The sequence below is a fragment of the Nicotiana sylvestris genome, chromosome 9 (assembly GCF_000393655.2).
Source record: "Nicotiana sylvestris chromosome 9, ASM39365v2, whole genome shotgun sequence".
NCBI lineage: Eukaryota > Viridiplantae > Streptophyta > Magnoliopsida > Solanales > Solanaceae > Nicotiana > Nicotiana sylvestris.
This window is the reverse complement of record NC_091065.1, coordinates 66,873,708-66,898,996: the sequence shown is the minus strand read 5'-3', so window position 1 is coordinate 66,898,996 and position 25,289 is coordinate 66,873,708. Positions and strand designations below refer to the sequence as shown.

The 25,289-nt window shown below is 38.6% G+C and overlaps 2 protein-coding genes across 2 annotated transcripts; both read right to left on the bottom strand.

The window, feature by feature from the left end:
- Positions 1-4,506: 4,506 nt before the first annotated feature.
- LOC104232600 (uncharacterized protein At5g01610-like) lies at positions 4,507-5,001 on the bottom strand. Its single transcript, XM_009785881.2, has one exon. It carries the CDS (start codon positions 4,999-5,001, stop codon positions 4,507-4,509), a length of 495 nt encoding a protein of 164 aa, XP_009784183.1.
- Positions 5,002-7,435: 2,434 nt separating this feature from the next.
- On the bottom strand, positions 7,436-10,168 carry LOC104232526 (exocyst complex component SEC15B). The gene has a single exon (XM_009785775.2). It carries the CDS (start codon positions 10,035-10,037, stop codon positions 7,635-7,637), a length of 2,403 nt encoding a protein of 800 aa, XP_009784077.1. The 5' UTR covers positions 10,038-10,168; the 3' UTR covers positions 7,436-7,634.
- Positions 10,169-25,289: the final 15,121 nt, after the last annotated feature.

Sequence of the window (25,289 nt, the reverse complement as noted above, 5' to 3'; positions counted from 1 at the left end):
GTTTTGTTGAGGTCCCGAGGGCCTTGAATGAATTTCGGGTGGTTAAACTGATCATTTCATGTTGATGGAAATTGCAGAAATACTGTTGTTGGTGTTGCAGGTTTTTGACCTTCGCGTTCGCGATGCATGTCCCGCGTTCGCAAAGGGTTAGGGTGTGAGGTTGTGGAGTTGGCCTTCACGTTTGCGAAGATGTACCCGCATTCGCGAAGGGCTGAGGTCAATGACCACCGCGTTCGTGAGGCTTATGCAGCGTTCGCGTAGGGGAAGAAGAATAGTTGGGTCCCCAAGGCAATTGTTCTACGCGTTCACGTAGTAGAGGTCGCATTCGCTAAGAGTTGAGTCAGTTGTGCATCGTGTTCACTAGAGGGTTCTCGTGTTCGCGTAGAAGGAATTCTGGTCAGTGAAGCTGTGTGCTTCGCGAACGCGAGGGAGCTGTCGCGTTCGCGATGAAGAAAAATCTGGGCAGACAGTTTATATTTTAAAAATGAGGGTTTAAGTCCAATATCACAAAAACCATTGGAGAGCTCGAGAGAAGGTGAAATTTGAGGAGATTTTCAGTAGAGCAATTGGGTTAAGTACTCTTCATTCATATTTGGTTTAATTCTATGATTTAGTCTTGAATTTCATCATTTAATTTGAGTAATTAGAGTGAAAATTAGGAAAAAATGGAAGAAAAGTTTAAGAATTCTTTTGGGGATTTGAATGGGCAATTAAGGTCGTATTTTGATGAATTTGATATGGGTAGACTCATGAGAGGATGAGGATTCTATTGAAGTGATTTTTATCGGATTTCGAGATGGGGGCTCGGGGGCCAGGTTTGAGCAATTTCGAGATTTTTTATGTAAATTGGATATTTTCGAGTGGGCTTTGTTTCCTTAGCATATTTTAATGGTTATGTACTGATTTTTGTTATATTTGGAGCATCCAGAGGTCGATTCGAGAGGGAAAAGGCATTGCGGGCTAGAGTTTGGACCGGATAGAGGTAAGTAATGATTGTAAATGTCTGTCCTGAGGGTATGAAACCCCGGACTTCACATCGTTATGCTATTATGAGGTGACGCGCACGCTAGATGATGAGCGTGGGATCGTGCACCGTTGGAGATTGTGACTTGGTCCGTCCCGTATGACTATTTAGTCGCGTATTTGACAGAAAAATATTTGATATCATTGTGTTTTGGAAATTATTATCATGTTTTGGGCTGAATGCCATATTTGGGCCTCGTGCCAATTGTTTTGGACCCTTAGGGGATTTTTACTACTATTCCTCACTGTTTTGACTTTATACTTGTACTTAGTCATGCTATATCCTACTGTTTTCATAACTCAGCCATGTTTACTCTGTTTTGACATCTTAAATGATATTTTGAACTGAGCATCATATTTTTACTGTGCCTGATTTGCTTTTAGAGATTTTCGACTGAGTAGGGCCGAGGGCCTGTGTTGTGAGGTTATTATGGGATCGGGCTGCGCGTCGCAGCGGTATTGTATTGATTCATGATTATGAGGGCGAGGGCCGATTTATATGCCACAAGGTGGCTTGATATGAGGCAGAGTGCCTGTCTAATTATGCCATGAGATGGCTTGATATTGCGTTTTGGCTGTAAGGGGGCCCTCCCGGAGTCTGTATACCCCCAGTGAGCGCGGGTACCCTGAGTGAGTGATATATTGATTATGCCACGAGATGACTTTTTATTGCGCTTGGTCCGTAAGGGGCCTCTCCCGGAGTCTGTACACCCCCCAGTGAGCGCGAGTACCTTGTATGAGATGTGATATAGTCCGAGGGGCTGATGTTGTTTCATGTTCTTGCCTGAGGGGCTAATTACGAGTGATTGTGAGGTAGCCCGAGGGGTTGGTTCTGTTGATATTATGTCTGAGGGGCGGTTTATGGTACATATTTTGCCCGAGAGGCTGTTTATGTTTCCATCCTTTTTACTCATTGTTTTATCACTCATTTGAAACTATTGAAAGTTGTTTTAAAAAGATTTTATGGAAACTGAGCTTGATTTACGAAATAAATGATTTATGTACTATTTTGGAAAGGTACTGCATTTGCTGTAGTGTTATGTTGTGTTTTACGTGTTTTCTTACTGCTCAGCTTTCATTTACCTTTATTACTTATTGAGTTGGAGTACTCACATTACTCTCTGCACCTTGTGTGCAGATTCAAGTATTTCTGAATCCGGTAGCGGGTGTTGATTGCTTAGAGGCAGAGTCATCGGAGTTTTTAGCAAGGCAGCTATTCGGCGTTCGCAGCCCAGCTTTTCTCCCTCTTGTTTTCATTAGACTGTATTTAGTACATTTTCAGACTTTTCGTCGTATTCACACCTTAGTAGATGCTCGTGACTTGTGACACCCCGATGTCGGGCTTGTATATTATTTTCGCACTGTTCATTTAGACTTATATTATGAAACATTTATTTAAATTAAAGGCTTAAACATGATTCTTATTGATAAATGGTTAATTTGGGAGTTGTGTCGGCTGGCTTAGTTTCACGATAAGCGCCATAACGACCGGGTCGATTTTAGAGTCGTGATAGGAATATTCCTCTAATTTGTATTATTAGGGTTTTTGTGGCCTTTATAAATAGAAAGAGAGGATAGTAAAGGTGATTGGACACTCATTGTAAAACACAATACATTGACATTCTCTGAAAATTCTTGCTTTATGATTAACATACAATACACATTTTTTTTAGATCTGTGTCTATCTTTTCTCCCACGATCCAAGGAAGATCTAAATATTCTAAGGATTATCGTCATCCATCTTTGTCAGAGGAAATATCAAAGAATCTCACCATTTTCGGGTGACTCACTTGCATTTATTTACATTAGTTCCATTTATTATCATTTACTGCTATTTAATGATATTCTCTTTTTTCATGGGCCATTGAATATTACTTTATTTTTGCTATTTGTTGCTACTCGAATAATACTAGTGACATCTTGCTATAAAATCAGTTAAACAATCTCTTGAATATTAATATTGGCTAAAATTAATTTTATCCTGTTAGAAAATCTAAATGTTTAAACCTAGATTTAAGTTTTGGGTCAAACAATAATAACATATCGTTAGATGGTTTTAGCATGAGGCGTTTATCTAGATGAAGTAGGTGAATGGATAAGGGTAGGGTTGTACATAATTTGATAAATATCGAATATCGAAACAAAAAAATTATGATATTTGATATGATATTTAATCAATTGTTTTTTAAAAACTTGCTATTATTTATATTCGGTACTTTATAAAAAAAATATCAGTATACTAATATCGTATCGAAATATATATATTATATTACACAATATACATATTACTGATTATAGCATAAATATAAACTTTTTAAAATTTTATTTACTTTCTTTTATTCTCTAAGTTTAGAAATGAACTCTAAGCAAATAACGCAACATATTTTCTTATTTCTTTATGTACTACTTTCTTTCTATGTGTTATATTTACTAATTTTGGACAAAAAAATTTTCAACCAACATTATTATTTTGTTTTTTAATAGTATTCAACCGAACAAACTAAAGTTACCGGATCGAATAATCCGAAATCAAAATAAATAAAGTCGAATCATACCTAATTTAATTAATTTGATATTGGTATAACATTTTAAGAAACCGAATAAAAAAAATATCGAACCGAACTATCTAAATATTGTATTGTACCCAGAAGGGAAGATCAAGGTGAAAAGGAAAGAAACGGAGATACGCATGTTAAACGGTGGAGGAGGAAAATATAAAAGACGAAAAGACATCTGGAGTAATGGAACCTAATGGCAGAATGATTTTTTATGCCTTTTAATGAATTGTGTTTTGTTTTATCAGCTACCTACAGACATTTAACAGAGACTTTATTTATTTTTTTATTTTTTTTACTCTACTGTCCTTCAGACAGATACGACAGAAGAGATGACATTTCATATTTGCACTATTTTTCCATAATTATACTCCCCAGACGACTGCAACTTCAATCCAAGAAGTGATAGTATCATCAAAGCTCAATTACTCCTACTTGACAAGTTTTATTGTGTCTCATACTTGTACTAGACTCTTTTTGTTTCACAAATTTATGGACCCCAATCTTACACTTTGGGTCTATAAAAATCTAGATCCACAAGTGAGATAAAAAAATTACCCCATACAACTAGGGTCGGTTGTATGAGACACAAAATAAAATTTTCCCTCTACTTTTGTTTGGTTGAGATACTGATTGTACAATGCAGTTTAATCATCCGAATGTGATTACTCACTTGGTTTGGCTTTTCTGCTTTTACTTTTGTTACAGTTGGTATTTCGAAGAAAGGCAAGATCAAGTGATCTTGCACCTGATTTGAGTTACATGATTTTGTATATACATGATAGTAAGCTAGTATCATTTACTTCTATGGAAGAAACAACTTAGAAAAAAGCATTATTGGATAAATAAAGGAAAAGTTGAGAAGTCATCAATCTTTTTCTTATTTCCAAAGAGGAGAAAAAGAGACAACAAAATCAAAGTACCTACTCTAGGAAGATGACACAAAAAGCTTCTGCCTAACCTTACTCTCCTCTTTATCAACACAATCCAATCCACATCCACACTGTGGGCATTCCTCAAAGTTGTCAATCGGAAAATTCGCCGATGTAAGCCCAACTGAGAACGCAAGATTCTCACCTTTACGCCTAACTTCAACAATATTAAGCCATAGCAACACCACTTTAACACTTACACCACTCAGTTTTGTAAGCCTGCCTTTTGATATAACACCCTTTATAACAGGCTTGTAATTTAGCTGATACGAGTTTTCCAATCTGAAGCTGCATGTAGAATTAAGATAAGCTGAAAATTCACCTGTTTTGGTGTTTAATTCATAGTCTTTTACCCCTTTTGGAAGAATGCCCATTGGGAAGTCATAACGCTGTAGGTCTTCATAGGCTGATGGCTTCTCATTTCTTGAAGCTGCTGTAGCTGAAAATAAGAGATAGAGGAAGCAGAGAATGCTTGTTAAAGACATTGGCATTATATTTCTCAGAAAAAAAATGAAGTTTTAGGTTGTTACAGAGTACACCGTCATATAAACGAGATGGTCTGACATATATCAAATGGAGATGCTCGATATTGACACATGTTTGCTTCATATGTATGACAAATTAGTTTGTTACTCTGACCAGTTGTCCACGTGCAGATTGATGCACTTACTCTATATACCAATTTCTTTTTTCCGCTATCCATAATTTGGATATACAATTCATTAGATTGGAACTTTATTTTTTTTTTTATAGGTTCTTTAAATTGGAACTTGGAAGATGTGTAGACAATGAACACTTTATTAGTTGATGATTGAATGGTTTTTAAAGTTAAATTATTTTTAGTTATAAAAATATTTTATTCCTTTTTAAATGAAATAATAAAGAAAATTATATTTATATTATATAAATTAAAACAGAAAAAGTAACATAATCTCATGAAAGAGGCTTTACAGGTGGATTTTCTAATTATTTTGAGTTAGCTACCATTCTGTCTTGTCCTGGTAATTACATTTCTCATAATGAAATGATTCCAGTAGAACACAATAAATATAGAACACTAAAAATAAAGCACTCGATCACAAACTTTTAGATTGAGGATAGTTGACCAATTGATAAAAATACAGGGGTATAGCCATTTAACACATGGTTAAACGTATTGAGCCTAGTGTAACGTAATGGTTTAAGAAGCTGGAAGCACAAGGGAAAAAAATCATATAGACAGAGGCAAAGTCAGAATTTAAACTTTATGAGTTTTAAATTGTAGGATAACAAAATCAGGTATTAGTAATTGAATTCTAAATTTAATTTTTATACGTATTCGATGAACTTTTTAATATAAATATAGGATTTGAAATAAAGTTACTCGATTTGGACTAAAGTTACTCATCATGTGGCTCCGCCCTTGCATATACGGCATCTGTGTTTCTGCGATTTTAATTTTTAAGGGTATCATCATCGAGGTTTACATCAATCAACATTTCAGTTACTCCCAATGCTAAAGGGAAACTATCAGGAAATTATTAGAAATATGTACTAATTTCTCCAGCCTAACGAGAAAAGTGAGATTCTATTATGTTTACTGTTGAAGTAGTGAATATCGTCGTGTTTTATGGTCAACAAGGGCGGATCTACTCCTTGAATTTGGGTGCTCGAGCACCCATTAATCTCGGCTCCGAGTATATATAATTGTGTAGAAAATTTGAGAAAACAAATATAAAAAAAACAGAAAGCACCCAGGAGACAAATAGTCTAGTGGATTCTTTGGTTAAGGGAGGGTGCTGGAAGTTTACGAAAATTGAATGGGTAAGGGTTCAAATCCTTCTCCCGACAAGCCTTTTAAAACAAACAAATTATTCCCTTTTTTCTCCTCATGTTATCAAGCTACTTTCCCTTTTTTCATTCTTTCCGATTTTTACCCACCGCTTTTTTACCCAATACTACTTTTTAGAATTCCTTTCTGTTGACTTTGTTTTATCTCTTCTTATTTTATAAAATGTAATTCACTATAAAGAAAGAAGAAGAAAAAAGACCCAAAGTTCGACCCTTCTAAAGACGAGCAATTCCTCCCGAAGGGACAAAACCATCAATCTCTTTTCTTGTCAGTTATATTATCCATCACAATTTTACGGCATTCATAATATTAATACCATGAGTTTTCTCGTTAACTTTTTTCATCATCGTGTTACAATAGTTATGCATTTATATAATGTGATTGCTAATAACTTTATGTTAGAAAAAGCTAAGCACCCACGAACTTAAATTCCTAGATCCGCCACTGATGGTCAACCATATCCCCCACTAAAATCACCTTATCAGCAATGCTACTTTTTCACAAAGCGATTAATAAGTCAAGATACATTCTTTCCCAGTATCAACATTTTGCTTCAACATTATCTTCTGCTTCATCCCACAACTCCTTCTATCATTAAAGAAAGCAGCTTCCCAATGATTTGCAGTATAGCCTCTTCATTTTTTTTTATTTTTTTTTTGGAAAAGGTAACAAGTATAGCCTCTTCTTTCTTCCCTCTCATTTCCTGTACTCGATTCAATCACTCAGCAGTGACTCTTTCCAGGTGAAGTGGTCTTATCGCCAGTAACTAAAGAACTACTAATCACCTTTTTCCCCCTTCCTTCTCTGTTCATTACTGCCTGTGTGCTTATTCTCTGTCCAATTCAATATACAAGAGGATCACACGCATGCTGAAGTCTTGCATAGCTAAGCAGAAGGCTTTTGTCAACACACAAGGAACGGCAATAAGGAAATGACTGAAATTTATAGATACAACAAAGAAAATAAGCAAATTAACAAAAGATATATTCAACAAAAAGAACCCACAGGAGAACTTCATGTGTCTGTTGAATAACACTATAGACTAACTAATGCAAGAAAGTACTAGTTTGCGAGAAGAACAAATTATATCTAAGTTGCAAAAGAATATGACAATTAACATTGAAAATAAATGTTCTCTGAAGAATGAATACAGCAATCAATGTGGAACTATTGGAATAAAAAATACACAAATGGTAGGCAATTTTGAAGAGGAAGCTATGATACCAGCAAGTAATCAACACAACTACAGTATGGAGATCTCTCAAGGAACAAAACATACAGAGATATGCTGATTCAGTTAACATCCTTCAGTCTTTTTATCAATGCATCAAGAGATTTCTTCTTAGTGTTCGTCTTAGATCCCCTTGTGCCAAAAGACCCAAAAAGCCTATCAGATTGATCCCTTAACTTCTCCGAAATCGTCACAACTTTGCGGTAGTCCAAAGCATTATAACTTCTCTCTCTAATAACTGGATTCAGGAAATTTTCTGGATGGTTGCTCAAGAGTAGATTAACCAACTGCCTGGACTCAGCCAAGGCTGCTTTCAACTGGCTAGCATCTGCCTCAGATAACAGAGTAGCTTGGGATTCGGCAAATGATTCCAACATTTTGACATCAGCTTCAAGACCCATAATAGCATTCACGTTGAACCTTTTAACCGACTCCCCAAGTAAAGCCCCGACAATCATCTCTGATATATGAAATAGAACATCTTGCAAAACTCTTTTCAGAACTTGAACAGGCAAGATCTGCTGGGCAGTAGAAACTAGAGTTTCAAGAAATATAGTCACCTCATGCACATACTCATTTCCACCCTGCGGAGGATCATCCACCATCCAATTCACATTCTCAATCAGCAAAAGGAACCCGTCAACCTTTTGCTTAAGCAGGCCAGAAAGCATCTCTTCAGCAGCATCACGGGCTTTAGTCAAAGGAAACAGTCTCCTCCCCCTCTCTGCCATTCTCAATGGGATCCCTGAAAGCTGTGCAGCATGACGAAAGAAAAAGTCACATGCACGTTCAAACACAGCCATATTAGCTGCCATCTGCATTGCTTGGGTAACACCACCAATAGATGTATTAATGAGCTTCAACAAGGCTCCATCCAGGACCTCAGTCAAAAGCCGATCCAGGTATTTCTTCACCACATCATAGAAATCAAGCTGACCACCATATGACATGAAACTCACCGAGTCCTCAATAAACGACCGTACAATTCTACAGCAATCAGGCACAGTACAAGAAAATGGTGCAACATAAGGAAACGCAGGCATAATATTCGACGTCTGTAACTGAAATGACAACACATTCATGTTATACTCGTATTCCTTTTTCATATACATTTGCTCAAACTTATCTGCAGCAAGGACCTCAGTTATCTGCTTTCGACAATCAGATAACAGGAGTTCATGATACTTATCCCTGTGCTTGCTCAACACATCTAGCAAAGCCTCCACGGGGTATCCATATCTACGCAATGTAACACCAAGCAAACTCACATAGTCTTTAATCAGTAACAAATGATTCGCAGTTTGCATTCTAGAAAATTGATCTTCCAAAACAGAACACATTTTACTCATAGCAGTATCCCATAAATTCTCCACTTCCAATTTCGAAACCAACCCACCACCAGTCCTCAAAACTCTATCTTCCACAATGAAAAATCCAGCAATTTGCGCGAAAAATGTCTGATGAGATTCAAGAAAGGGCGTCATTGAAGATACCTGAAAATCTGAAGTCAATTGAAGCTTGCGATTCTCGAAATAGTACTGCTTGAATCTATCTTCAAGTCCTAGAGTTTGGTTTATGTGATAAGCCCTATACAACGGCGTCAAATCGAACCCTAATATTCCATTACCATCCTTTGCGTCATCACTGATACCGTCAAATCCGTCATCGTCTTCTTCTTCGAGAGCATAAACACAATCCCTAAGACTGAGTCTACTCTGTTCCTCAGCTTGTCTTTGCTTGATTCTGAGCTCTTCTTCTCTCTGCCTCGATGCTGAGGCTTGTCCGATAGCTAATTGCCCTAAGTTCCGGCTAACTACACGGATCTCGACAAGCCAATCGCCGAACTCTTTGTTGATTTTCCGTTCAATATGCGAACGGATCGCAGGGATCTGCTTCTCAAGCATTCGTTTGAGAGTAGAAGACGGTGTTTTGTTCACAAACTCTCTCTCAATCGAGTCCACACACTTCAACGCCATGTAGAAATTGTTCTCTGAGAGGTGACGATTGGCGCGTGAGCAAAGCTCGACTAGCTGTACACACGTGCGGAGGGATTGGATAGCGAGAGTTATGTTTGTGCATTTGTTTCGAGCTTCGACGAAGGAATCGAGCGTCGTTAGCAAAGGCACGGCGACGGACTGGAGTTGAGAGTTGGAGTTGGAGAGTGAAGATTTGAGAGAATCGACGTCGGATAGAAGAGATCGGAGATCGTCGACGGCTGTGATGAAGTCTTCGTAGTGTGCTCTACAAACATCCTCGATTTCGGATTCCTTTGATCGAGTGAAGTGCCGGAGGTGATGAAGGAGGGTTTCGGGCTTGCCGGAAGCAAAAGCCTTTCGAACGAAGGGCCCGACGTCTTCTCCGTTGCAGATGGAGGCGGAGAGGAGTAGCTGGTCAAGTTTGTCGGCTGAGTCGCCGTTATCTACCGCCGCCGGAACAACTTTCCGGCGCATCTTCGACGTGTTCATCGCCAGCTGTGTTCCTCCGTTATCTATTCCGCTCACAATTATAGTGGTAACTGCTAGAGTGACGGAGCCGTTACAGACGGAGGGGATTTAGGAATTAGGACACAGAAAATGAATACTGGAGAAAATTATGGACACGAAGATATAGTTGAGACATTGAAATGAGAAAGTAATGATAAATGGTCTTTATTTGACTATTTTACCCCCTTGGTTTTAGCCTGATGCCTCCAATGGCAAGTCCAGAATATAGGGGTATGATAGTAACTATAATTGAAAGGGCCAGCCTTCTGTAATAATTAGATTAGAGGCAAGTATTATTTTTTTGGGTAATAATTAGAGGCAAGTATTTGGTGATTTATGGAGTAATTATTTGAGCAAATGACATCATTTACCTTCTAGTTTAACTACGGTAATTACACAAAGTGAATACAACTAAAATCAAATGATTCCTTTTGACAAACATGTTTGTTCATGTGGAATAAAAACAAATAAAAAGTTGAAAATCCAAAAAAGGAAAGGAAAAAAAAAAAGAGTCAGAACTTTTCCTAAGTTTTATGTTACGAGCTTAAGTCTAGTATTATTTTGTGGTAGTTGAAATATTAACTTAGTACTAAAGTATTTCCTTTAGGAGCAGTAGCGCAATAGACAGGAGCTTGTTATCTTTTGTACTACTATTATGCATCGTCTGGATGCCGATCATTGAATTAATTGCTTTACTTCGTCAAAAGAAAAGTTAGTCCGTAAATAAAACAAAAGTTTAAATTTTATCTATTAAATAAAATCAAATTTTTTAAAATAGTGAAAGTTGTATAGAATACTATTTTAGTGGTAGTTGTTTTGGAGAGCAACTTTGAGAGGAGAAAAAGTAATACTACTAGTACACCAAAAAAGTCAATACGCTTACTTGGTCTTTGTTATAAATCGAATTTTAATTATGGTGAATATTTATATTTTAAGACATTTTAGGGTTTATTACTTGGTGGCTAAGTCACTCTCTCCTTATAAATAGAGAGTTCTAGTCCATTGTAAATCATCCCAAAATCAATAAGAATCCTCTCTTTCTACTTTTCTCTGCAATACTCTACTCCTTCTTTTATTGTTTTATAACACGCTATCAGCACGAAACTCTAACCAATTGAGTAGAAGCTTTGGAATTGAGCATATGATTGTCAATTGTTCCATGAACTTCTTTCATGATTAAATTCTAGATTAAAGGTAAGTATTTTACCGTATTTTTCTCTTTTATTCTATAATTTGATTTTAAATACAAGCAAAGACGATAAATTTTGATTGTAACTCTAATAGAGTTTGAAAGAAACTATAACCACCCAAAGTGGTAAAATTTCTATGCCTTGTCATGATCAAATTCATGTATGATTGTGGGCACAGAATTGAAAACCCGTCCCATTGAATCTGCTTCATTCTCATTCGCTTAAGAGAATATGATAGCAGTATGTGATAAGTCTGAAAGAAGACAAAATTATTATCGTGAAGGTATCAATGGATGTGGACGTGGTAATAGACAAAATTATAATCGTCATCATTGTGGTAATGAGAACAATAAGGATTCATATTTGTCATCGATTTGACATGAGATTTTGTACATATAGATGATTATGGTCCATTCATGATATGAATGTGACAACATGTGATTTATGAATACATATTCATTTTTAGAAGAATATGAACGTGCTAGTGGTAGTGAATATACCACACTACCTATATAGGGAGGTTTGAGGAAAAATAAGAAAATAATTTTACTATTATGGCATGAATGGTGATTGGTGTAGACACCGGATTTTTGACCCTCCCCGAGAATTTTCACATTTTTAGCGTGAATATGTGAAATTAGGTTTAATATAGCCATTTTAACTATTTTTACTTTATTTCGTTGCAAAAAGAAAAAATCACAAAAAATATATATATAAATTTTAGTTTATGTATTTCTCATAAACTTGAAAAAATACAAAAATTGCACTTTATTTTTGTACTTTATATAATTTCGAAAATAACCAAAAAATATAGTTCTATTAATGTTTTGTAGTCATTTTAATTTCTTAAAAATACAAAAAATATTACTTTATATTTTTTACCTTTATATAAAAACGAAAATTAAAAAATAGTTTTATTGATATTTTGTAGCTATTTTAAATCTTGAAAAAAATATTAAAAAAGATATAGTTTTGTTTTAAATATTAGTCTTATTTTTGTAGTTATTTTGCTTACATAGGATTAGTAAGCAACGTCGTGTTCTTATTCTCGGATCCGGGCAAAAGAATAAAATTCGGGTTCAAACTACCCGCTTTTAGGCCTAATTTTCGGACCTAGCCCATAATAATCCGAGTCCGCCACACGTGGGGAACACGGACGGAATCCCATACACGGGGAATCCACCCACGCATGGGGAACACAAGCCTCGAACCCCACCACGCGTGGGGCTCATTTGTCTTGGCCAAAGGCATCAAATAGACGGACACACATTTTAGAAGAAGGGGGGACTTTGAAAATTTTGAACTGGGGACTTCAGGGAGATTTTGAGTCCACTGTTCATCTTCTTCAACAAGAAGAAGGAGCAAAACTCTACAAAAAACAAAAAAAAACCAGTGACCCCCTCGTACCCAAACGACCCGTTCCTGCTTCATCTTTCTCGCAGCGACCAACCGGCCCCTCTCCGTCTCGCCATCTCCGTCAAACAACCAAACAGGCTCTCGTCACTGTCCAACCAACGACCAAACAACCAGTCTGAACCCTACCCAAACACCACCTCCAGCCATAACCAGTCGACGACCAAACAGCCCAACTCCCTCGTCGTCATTTTCCGGTTGACAACTACCCAACCTAGCTCCGTCCATCCCGTCCAGTTCACTCCGTCGATCACTGCTCGTCGACCACTGTCCAAACCAACCAGTCCTACACCCTAAACCATCGCCAAACCTACCCAACACCATCACGACCCCTCCAGCAAACCACCAGCCTCGTCGTCACCCCCACCAAACAGACCACCAAATAGGCCCATCGACAACCACCCAACCCAGCTCCTTCCATCGCGTCGTCACTGCCCCCTCGCCGGAACGCGAGCAGCTATTGCTGCGTTGTCAAGCTCCCCATCACGTCCGGCGACCATAACCCAAAACCAATCACTCTCTTACGTCCGAGCTCCAGCCATTAACCACCACCCAAACGACCCTCCATAACCTGTTTCCTCCTCATATCCGAACGACCCCCTTTGCTTATCTTCACGTACCTGCTGCGTCGAGAAAATCCAGCAGCAGCCGATATCTCGTGCGTTGATAGTTTTGGCCGAGCTCCCTGCTTCCATCGAGGTCGTCGTTGTTCAGTGAGGTTCGGCTTGAGTTCTGTCGGAGTCGTGTTTGTCGTTCTGAGGTGGTCGAGGTTCGTTTTCTAATCTTTGTTTGAGTTGCTATCGGTCACTATAGTGTCCGAGTTTGAATAAATGTTATGTTGAAGATCTTGTTTAAATCTGTCGAGTTTTAGTTTTGTGCTTACGTTATTGCTATCTCAAAATTGGCATGCTAGACGAAAGTTGTACAAAAGTCTTCATGTTCGTGACTAGCTCGCCGAATTGGTAGTCGGATTGATTTAATAAGTTCTACCATAATTTTATTAGTCATTGTTCTGTTGTTTACCATATGGGTTAGTTCTAAATGTAAGTTCATGTTTAATTATAATTCGTCAAGCTCGAGATACTCTTCATTAGCCGTGTATCCTACTAGTTTCCATTGTTTAATTAATAAATTAGGATTTTCTTTTTAGAGACGAACTTAATAGAGAAATGTAGTCACTGTAGGTTTATCCTTAAAAATAAAAATGAGACGAGCCTCGCCAAATAAAAATGCAAATCGCGGGGCCCTCAATAATTAGTCATAATAAATACTATTAATCTGGGATGGACCGTTTAGTGAATTTCACTGCCTTCCCCAAAGATAATAACGCATTAGCCTCTTTAGACGCGATTTAATTAAATTACTTCCTTAAACTCGGGTGCACATTTATGTGACCCAAATCCAAGTCTCAACGAAATCGAAATGTGTCTCTAATCACGGGTACATTGATTGTGACGTGGCATGAGATGCATTTCCATGACGTTGTAAATCCTTTTAATAATGAAGGAGACGAGCCTCGACAAACAAAAAATGCACAAGTCGCGGGGCCCTCTAAATGTATATATATTAAAACACTTAGAATTCGGGACAGGCCGTTTAGCGAATTTTACGGCCTTCCCCAAAATAACAATACGCTAGTTGCGTTAGGCACGTCTTTAATAATTTATCTTCCGTAATTCGGGTGCACATTTATGTGACCCAAATCCAAATCTCAACCAAGTCGAGATATGTCAAACAACCATGGGTGCATTGATGTAACGTGGTTCGAGGTATGTTTCCACGACGTTGCAATTCTCGTAAAATAATAACAATAATTGATAAAGCGGTTAAAAAGTTAAAATTTGCACATAAGTTCATATTTGTATAAAATCAGATAATCAAGCCAAATATAACAGTTGAGCGACCGTGCTAGAACCACGGAACTCGGGAATGCCTAACACCTTCTCCCGGGTTAACAGAATTCCTTAACCGGATTTCTGGTACGCAGACTGTAATATGGAGTCATTCTTTTCCTCGATTCGGGATTAAAATTGGTGACTTGGGATACCCTAAATCTCCCAAGTGGCGACTCTGAAATAAATAAACCAATCCCGTTTCGATTGTCCTTTAATTGGAAAAAACTCCCTTGTACCCCCTCGGGTACGGAAAAAGGAGGTGTGACAGCTCTGGCGACTCTGCTGGGGATGCCTTGACCCAGAACCACTGGTTCAGGGTTAAGAATTCGAGCTTAGAATAATTGTTATTATTTGGCTTTATTTATTATCTGATTATTACATGTTTTGAGCCTAATGTGCTAAATGCTGCTTTTACCGCTTTGATATTATTTGAACTGTATATAAACTGTGCCGAAACCTTTCTCTTCTTACCTCCGGGGATGTGCTTACTGGTTGAGACTCCCTATTCTGTTAGTGTCATACCCTGAATAAAAGAGGCTCGGAAAGTTTCTAAGCCGGCTGGCCTTTTGGTTCCCGGAAAGGAGCTCCTTCCTCAGCTCGAGTTGTCCGCTCGGGTACACTGTCTAGAACACCGACCCAGGTTTTTGAACCTAGTATAACAAAGCCACATGTCGGATCCCTAGTAGGAACGTTTATTTGCATCATGTGCATTTGACTTAGGGGACTCAACATAGGGGTTGGGTCCGTCTAGGACAAGCAACCTGAAAATAATAGACCATTTTTGGCATCCTCAGTGCTACATGTTGTATTTATTCAAGGGTGAATGGGTCATTTGGTGGACCAATGATATTTGCGGACAAATGACACTCCTTATCATGCTGATCATGTTAAATAAGAAAGTTGCACGATTTTTTATTAAGCATGCTATTATATTAATTAAGCACATGGGGAACATTGTGGAATTCAAGAAGCCTTGGTATTCCACATTTCCCCCACATTTCATTTTTGGGAAAAAGCGCATGGGGAACATTTGCGAAATCCAAGATGTCTTGGAAATCCTTATGTTTCCCATGCCACATTTTTGAAAATAATAATAAATATAAAAAATAAAAATACATATAAAAACAAAGCATGAAAATTCAAAAGATTTTGTATGTTTCCATCATTTTCCACAGATTAAAAAAAACAGAAAAAATGAGAAAATAACAGTGTAGAGATATAACTACTTATTTTTATAAGAAAAAAAAAACGAATGTCCGAGTAGTATCGAAACTCTGCCGAAATTTTGAAAATGAAAAAAAATGTCTTATTAGTTTGTTATATTAAAAGCAAATGAAAAATAGAAAAAAAATCATCATTGTTCTGTCAAAAAATATAGAAAAGAAAATAGTTTGTTTTGCCATGAAAATGAAAATGAAAAAGAGTCTGGTTTTTAAAATGTTTTATTTTATTTTATTTGTCTATGAAAATGCCAAAAATAAAATAAAAAGAGTCAGGCGTTGAACGTGATTTTATTATTTGTTCCAAAATAAATATGTATATAATCCAAAAAAAAAATCAAAAATATTTTGATTCTTCTTTAAAAAATTCAAGCATTTCTTTTATTAAAGGAAAAATTCCAAAAAAAAAAACATTTTCTTTAGAATAAGAAAAACAAATGAAAAAGAAGGAATGTTTTATGTTTTACGTTAGTTAGTTTGTTTGTTATGAACGAAAAATAATAGTTTGTTTGTTTGCTATATAAAAAAAAGAGAATAGAAAATGGAAAAGGGTCTTCTCCAAAATAGTTTATTTGCCCGAACTACGCTGGTTTGATTCTCACCGGATGTGAGATACGTAGGCAACCCTCATCGGGTCCAACCCCCTTTTTTGCTAAAAAGCCAAAAACAAATAAAAAAAAACAAAAAAAAAACATGTCAAAGATTTTTAATTTTGTCGTAAATAAGTCTAGTGATGTGACTTCCCCCTTTTACAAAAAAAATAGCAAAAACAAATATGTCAAATTTTAATTGTCATAAAGAAGTCGGGTGCCGCTGTTTTATCAAGACATAGCCGAATGTTCCCGAAAGGGACGCCGGAAGGCTGACTTTGCATAAACAGCCACCTTCGGGTCATTTTTTTAAAAGATTTGGTCCAGTTGACCCACACAGCCTTAAATATCTTCGTCCCCGAGGCGCTGAAGGGCCGTGTTTGCAACACCAGGTTTTTTGTAATTTTGAAAAGAAAAAAAAACAAAGAGTCAGCGGTCAGGTGAATACCGTTTGAATTTTGTCATAATAAGCCGAGCCAGCTTAGGCCGCGTCTTAAACCGTTCTTGCCGAAATAGCCTTAGAGTATCTTTCAGTTGTCGAAAGGTTATTTTCGTAAAAGAATGAGCAAGTTTGTAAAGTGTCAAAATAATCCTCCCCGGCCTCAAAATTCATGTGAAATCTGGAAGGGGCCACATTTGCAAAAATAACCATTTGGTTGCATTTGTCGAACAGAAAAAGGGAGCTAGCCTTTTGTTTTTGAGTTTATAAATCTCTTGTTTAGAATATATGGGTTGTTTGATTTTCGAGTTCGCAGGTCATCTTTAAACATTTGAAACCCAGTTTGTTTTATTGTGAAAATTGATAAAACAAATGTGTCTCATTGTTGTTACCTTTCATTTGGTCCGAACTACGCAAGGTCTGATTCATGCGGGGTCATGATACGTAGGCAATCTCCATAAGATTCGACCGCCATTAATAAAGAAAAAGAAAATACAAAATAGAATAAATACAGGGGTTCCCAAAGTACTTCAAAGGGGCAAATAAGCAAGCCGGGATGACGCATGTTGTTTGAAGCAAAGCATGTTAGAAACGGTTAACTGCCTAGGAGCATTGCATCCTCAATGTGTTGTTATCAAATCTGTTAAACTCTAAACGCTAACAAGTTTGTTGTTTTCCGAATCTCAAACAGTTAGTTGTTAAAGAATTCTGGCAACACACCCTTACCAAACTAGATCCAAAGGACCGATAACAACAAGCATGACTACTTCAGAGAATAGTACCGAGGAAGAAAGGCCGATGAGCCAGTTGTTAAAGGAAGCGATGGGAAAGATAGAAAGGATGGGACTAGAGATGAATGCAATGCAGCTAGCTCTAGCCAAAGCACAAAAGAGCCCTGAGCCATTGGGGCACATGCCGGAATACCCTCACTCCGGCCCTTCAACAAGCCTCCCAAATCCCCGTTACCATCAGGAGAGAAGCCCCCATGATTCCCAAGCTCCACCATCCCATCAACCTCTCCCAACACCAAATGTTCCCACTTTTATGGAACCCATATCAGCCACCCTGCAAAGATTAAACAGCGAGCCATTGCTTCAGGCTCCCGATACGCAATACTATCCCCCTGAGCCTACATTCCATGCCCCCGAACCACATGCTTACAATCCACACTTAGAGGTACCGGCAGAGATCGAAAAGCCGGTTAAAGCCCCTGAACAGGATGAGGTGTTGAGAAAGTTCAAAAGCCTGGAGCAGTCCTTCAGGAACCTGCACGGTTTGGGCAACCAAGTCAGCGTAGCATACAAAGATCTATGCCTTTTCCCAGACGTCCAACTCCCGGCTGGGTTCAAGATGCCTAAGTTTGATTTATATGAAGGGCACGGTGATCCCATGGCACATTTGCGGGGATTCTGTAGCAAAATAAGAGGGGCAGGCGGCAAGGATGAGCTGCTAATAGCTTATTTTGGCCAGAGTCTGAGCGGATCTGCACTAGAATGGTATACCAGGCAGGATTCCAGTAGGTGGTATACTTGGGATGATTTGGCGCAGGCTTTCGCAGGTCATTTCCAGTACAATCTCAAGATAGTCCCTGACCGTCTCACATTTCTGAGGACTGGAAAGAAGCCTAGGGAAAGTTTTCGTGAGTTTGGTTTCCGCTGGAGAGAACAAGCGGCCAGAGTTGATCCTCCCATGAAAGAGGGAGAAATGGTGGACTACTTCTTGCAAACACTTGATCCACCTTACTTTGGTCACTTGGTGACAACGGTTGGGAAATCCTTCAATGAAGTGGTAAAGATAGGGGTCATGATAGAGGAGGGCCTAAGGTCTAACAAGATCCTAAATTACTCAGCGCTCAAGGCAACGACCCAGGCTATTCAGAGCGGCACGGGAGGTGCGCGCGAGGTCGCATCAGTCGAAGCAGGTACTAGGTCCAAATTCAGAGGTCCTTCCTCTCACTACCAGCCCAAACCCAGTCATCCAAATTATCCACGCACTCCATACAACCTTCCACAACCCTACTACCCACCATCAGAGCCACTCTTTTCAGCCTATCATGCCCAAGCCTGCCCCCGAGCTCCATATAATCCGCCTCAATATTATCCTTCGAACAAGGTCCGGTCGCAGGGTCAACCATCAGGTCACCCCCGCTGGCGAGAGCCAACACCACGTAATGCATTCTTGCCTTCACATCGTTTCCAAGCACCCAACGACCCTAGAAAACAGGGGCATGGGGGAAAACAAAGGCAAGGAAACAATTTCACGCCAATTGGGGAGTCCTACGCAAGTTTGTTTGAAAAGCTAAAGCTTTCAGGACTGATTGAGCCGCTCCTTGGCTATACTCCAGATCCATATGCAAAAGGGTTCAATCCTGTTGTACGATGCATGTACCACTCTAATGTCCAAGGACATAGCATTGAAGACTGTCGTTCTTTGAAAAAGGAAATCGAAAGAATGATTCAGGAAGGGGCAATTGTGATCGACGACAGTGACAGGGAGCAGGCGAATCATCTTGAGAACTTGTTGATTGATGTTGATAATACTGAAGTTGGGGATGGTCTTGGCAATGTTGATATAGAGCTCAATGGCTAAAATGTCATGCTTTGCAGTTGGAAGATACTCCATTTTGGGTCAGCCGGAGATGCCGTGCTTGGATAGTTGGAAAGACACTCCATTTTGGGTCAACCGGAGAGGATCTTTGATGGTCTATTTTGTTGTCATTTCCGTTGTTCGGATTATTAGGATTGTAATTCGGATTTGTTTTGTGTCAATATCTTTCCGCTTATCTTTCCGTTTTGTCATAGCGGTTTGTTTAAGTTTTGTCCAAGTTGTTTAGGATTTTATTCCGGTTTGCTTTGTTTTTAAAACCATTTGTTCAGTCCAATGCAAAAAAATTCAGTCTTGGATTATTCCCAGTCATCTTTCTGTTTAGTCATTTTATCATTTTTATTCAACGCCGATTCTAGTGACATGACATGCGTGCACAGTTTGGGCCTAGCATTTAAAGTTAATCATAAAACCCCGAAAAGGTGATCAGACCATTTAAAGAAAATAAGAACGGTTTGAGATTATTCAGAGCCCGAGTCATGTGAAACTGGGGCAAGTGAAACACAAATAAAAACCGTTAAAAGCAAGATTCGCCAAATTGGCATGAGAGCCGTTCATGATAATGAGAGTGTCGTCCAACGGTGCTTTAGAAATGACAAAGGAAAAATAAAATGTTTAACATAATTGTCAAAATCCAGCACCATCGAAAGAGACTGCAAATCTTTGTTTAATTGTGTTGTTTGCACTTGGCATGTTTTGAAGACTGGAAGGACGAAGGCATTTTGTTCAGCTACCTAAACACTTTATCCTTCGTTACCCCTTTTGAGCCTTATTTATTTTCTTTCATACCCCTCGTTCGGAATTAGTAGCAACGAATAGAATACGCAAGCATGGCAGGTAAGAGAAAAGAAAGAAAAGAAAACAACAAAACGAAAAAAAAGAATAAAAGAAAAAAGAGAGAAAGAAAAGAAAAACGACAAAAAGAAAGGAGAAATGAGAAAAGAAAAAGGGAAAAGAAAAATGATAACGAAAAAAAAAAGAAAGTCAGAAGAAAATAGAGGAATTGGGAACTACGTTTGACCTGATTCCTCAAAGAGGATACGTAGGCGCTTCACGGCTCGGTCATAGTTTTGAAAAATGAAAAAAATCAATTAAAATATCCCCAAGCAAGAAACTGGGGCAAAAGTTGCGTTTGATGTAAATAAATCTAATTCCGAAGGTTGTAATTAATAACCCAAAATTAATGCATTTTTGAGCCTTTAATACCCTTTCTTTCTAGCCCTATCCAAAACCCACATTACGGTCCAAAGAAAGACCTTCTGACCAGTCTTCAAAAGATGCCAAGTCAGACAAATGAGAGTCTTACCGGCGAACATAACATTCTGTTCCACAGCAAAAATGACTCTAATCTCCAGCAGAAAGAGTCATACCGGCGACACTCCAAACCCCCAGCTGGAAAGTGATACAAATGAGAGAGTCTTATTGGTGAAAACCTTCACAGGCACCATAAGGCGATGAAAGCTGAGAGAAACCAAAATGAGAGAGACTTGATAGTGAAAACCCTTCGGGCACTACAAGTCGAACAAGATTGAGAAGCGAGTGGGAATTGCCAATTGAAGAATGATTGACGGTAAAGGATAGGCCACATACGCATGTCATGGCCATTAGAGTCGGTATCTGCATTGGATAGGTTTTTATTTATAGTTTCTTTTGTTAAAGAGTCATTTTTCCTTTGTCTTTTCATTCTGTTCCCTTTTATCTTTTTCCTTCCATAGAAAAATTCCCCAATAGAGTCTGTCTGGTCAGAACAAGTATGAAATGACTTCGAATTATGCCAGATGAGATCTGACTAGTGCACCCAAATGGTATAGTCGTCAAGGAACAAGCGCGAGGCCAGTGTCAAAAAGATATCCCCAAAAGGGAGTTGACAAAAAGATTGACAAGTGTCAAGAGGGATACCATCCGCCTTTACCAAAAGTTATAAACCTCAAGGCCAAGGCCCATGAACAAAGCAAGGAAAGCAGTGTGCATGATTTGGGGAAATTCATGCTAGACTAAAAGGTCGGGGAAATGCCAGTTTCCGAGCTATGCCACGAAAGAAGAGGGATATCCCCAGCAGGAAGGGATTATCCCCAGCACATAATATCATCCCCAACAAGTTGTGGAGCACAGAGCAAGGAAGAGAGAAAGGGAAAGCCATCCCAGTAGGAGTATCACAACCAACCACCGCGTTTTAAACTAACAAAATTTTGTTTGATTTGAAGCAGGTAACGGAAATGGCATTGATGCCAGAACTGCATGCCACAAGGGATATTATCAAACTGGGGCAGAAAATTTTCCTTCCATTTAGAAAAATTTTCTGGAAGTCAGGTACCCCCAGCTGATAACATTTTATCCCCCAGTAGGTAAGTAAATAATCCCCAGCAAGTGTTAAGGTAAGACATTTTCAAGCCTTAAGGATATTTTGGGTTCATCCGCTCTCGAATAGGATATTTTGGGTTCATCCGCCCTCGAATAGGATATTTTGGGTTCATCCGCCCTCGAATAGGATATTTTGGGTTCATCCGCCCTCGAATAGGATATTTTGGGTTCATCCGCCCTCGAATAGGATATGTTGGGTTCATCCGCCCTTAAATAGGATATGTTGGGTTCATCCGCCCTCAAATAGGATATGTTGGGTTCATCCACCCTCAAATAGGATATGTTGGGTTCATCCGCCCTCAAACAGGATATTTTGGGTTCATCCGCCCTCAAACAGGATATGTCGGGTTCATCCGCCCTCAAATAGGATATGTCGGGTACATCCGCCCTCAAATAGGATATGTTGGGTTTATCCGCCCTCAAATAGGATATGTTGGGTTCAGTCTTTATATTTCCAGAGTTGAAGTTGGGAGCCCGCCCAGATAACAGAGGCATACATTTAGTCTTTTTACTTTTAAGTGTTGAAATTGGGAGTCCGCCCATAATAACAGAGGAATACATTCAGTCTTTACTTTTAAGTGTTGAAGTTGGGAGCCCGCCCATAATAACAGAGGAATACATTCAGTCTTTACTTTCAAGTGTTGAAATTGGGAGCCCGCCCAGATAACAGAGGCATACATTCAGTCTTTACGTTTCAAGTATTGAAGTTGGGAGCCCGCCCAGATAACAGAGGCATACATTCCACGTCTTTACCCATAGGAGATGTATTTCCTCCTAAAGTTCAGTTTTACCATAGGAGACGCACTTCCTAAGTTCAGTTTATCATAGGAGACGCACTTCCTAAGTTCAGTTTTACCATAGGAGACGCACATCCTAAGTTTAGTTTCACCAATAGGAGACGCACTTCCTAAGGAGACGCACATCCTAAGATAAGATTCACCAAGAGGAGACGCACTTCCTAAGAATAATTTCACCAATAGGAGACGCACTTCCTAAGGAGACGCACATCCTAAGATAAGATTCACCAAGAGGAGACGCACATCCTAAGTTTAGTTTCACCAATAGGAGACGCACTTCCTAAGGAGACGCACATCCTAAGTAAGTTTCACCGATAGGAGACGCATTTCCTAAGTTTAGTTTCACCAATAGGAGACGCACATCCTAAGTAAGTTTCACCAATAGGAGACGCACTTCCTAAGTTTAGTTTCACCAATAGGAGACGCACTTCCTAAGGAGACGCACATCCTAAGTAAGTTTCACCAATAGGAGAAGCACTTCCTAAGTTTAGTTTCACCAATAGGAGACGCACTTCCTAAGGAGACGCACATCCTAAGTAGTTTCACCAAGAGGAGACGCACATCCTAAGTTTAGTTTCACCAATAGGAGACGCACATCCTAAGTTAAATTTCACCAATAGGAGACGCACTTCCTAAGTAAGTTTTACCGATAGGAGACGCACTTCCTAAGGACAGTTTTTCCCAATAGGAGACGCACTTCCTAAGTTTATTGTATCCAATAGGAGACGCACTTCCTTAAGTTTAGTTTTGCCCATAGGAGACACACTTCCTAAGTTTACTTTTACCCCATAGGAGACGCACTTCCTAAATTAAGATTTCACGCATAGGAGACGCACTTCCTAAATTAAGATTTCATTCATAGGAGACGCACTTCCTAGTTCAAAATCATTAAGGTTTCGCCCATAGGAGACGCACTTCCTAAAACTATTTTACCCCTAGGAGACGCACTTCCTAAGTTTAATTCCATGCACAGGAAACGCACTTCCTGAATTAAGTTTTCATTATTAGGAGACACACTTCCTAGTCTGGTTCGCTCAGGTTATACTTTTGCTTTAGGAGACGCACTTCTTAGTTTGGCTTTTAGATTATATTTTATTTCAGGAGACGCACTTCCGGAATCGATATTTCGCCCTTTGGAGACGCACTTCCTAATCGAGGTCTTTCAAGTTTTTTAGGAGACACACTTCCTAAATCGAAATTTTATTCATAGGAGACGCACTTCCTAGTTCTAGTCACTGAAGTTTGCACCCTTAGGAGACGTACTTCCTAGTTTAGCTCATTCCGATTCAACCATAGAAGAAGCACTTTCTAGTTTGAGTCATCGAGGTTTTAGCAGACGCATTTGCTAGCAAGAGTTTTGGTTTTACTCGTAGGAGATGCACATCCTAGCCTAGTCTTTAGTTTACTCTCATCATTGCATCAGTAGTGTAAGTGAGTTACAATTTTGCTAACGACTCACAAATCTTCCCAGTACAAACTGGGTTAGGAAATTTTGTTTGTTTTGTTTGTTTTGGTTGTCAGGGACCCGCCTGTAGAATGGAGTTTGTGGTATGTCAAAGATCGAAGAAGTCAGGAGTCCGCCTGTAGAACGGAGAAACATTTTTCATGATCAAGCAGTGACCCACTGGAAAGCAGAAGGTTGCAACAAAAATCCCCAGCACTCAATCCAAGATAGAAGCAACAAGAAGCTCGCCCCAAGAATGCAAGCCAACAGTCTGGGATGATCAACAGAAGCTGGTCACAAAAAACAAAAACAAGAAGAAAAAAAAAGAGAAAAAAAGAAAAAGAAAAAGAACCCAAATTACGGAAGTGGAGAACAGATGTGGTCTGCTCAAGAACTAACACCTACAACTAGCAAGTCAAGGTTCAAATCCAAAGGCTGTATGAAGCACCATTCAAGACTCAAGACCAAGTTTCAGAAGACTTAAAGATAGGAATCCTTGTAACTAGTAGCTGATAGGCTTAGTTAGTCTTTTTCAGTTTTCATTTTTGTTGTAATGACAGGACCGCGGACCGGAACCTCAACGGAACGGCACCTCGATCGGCTCTTCACCTCGGTACACTCTACCATCTCTCTCTCATTTCCGAACTACACGTGGCCTGATTCCTGTAAAACCAAGGATATGTAGGCAGCTCAGATACCAGGGCTCGGTCACATTCCCTTCCCTTCCTTAGTGTAGTCCGTCCAAGTAATGGTCGGGTCAAAAACATGTCTAGTCGTTCTTTGTTGGAAAACTCTTCGTGTTTCCAGTCAAAGAGGGGCAGCTGTAGACACCGGATTTTTGACCCTCCCCGAGAATTTTCACATTTTTAGCGTGAATATGTGAAATTAGGTCTAATATAGCCATTTTAACTATTTTTACTTTATTTCGTTGCAAAAAGAAAAAATCACAAAAAATATATATATAAATTTTAGTTTATGTATTTCTCATAAACTTGAAAAAATACAAAAATTGCACTTTATTTTTGTACTTTATATAATTTCGAAAATAACCAAAAAATATAGTTCTATTAATGTTTTGTAGTCATTTTAATTTCTTAAAAATACAAAAAATATTACTTTATATTTTTTACCTTTATATAAAAACGAAAATTAAAAAATAGCTTTATTGATATTTTGTAGCTATTTTAAATCTTGAAAAAAATATTAAAAAAGATATAGTTTTGTTTTAAATATTAGTCTTATTTTTGTAGTTATTTTGCTTACATAGGATTAGTAAGCAAC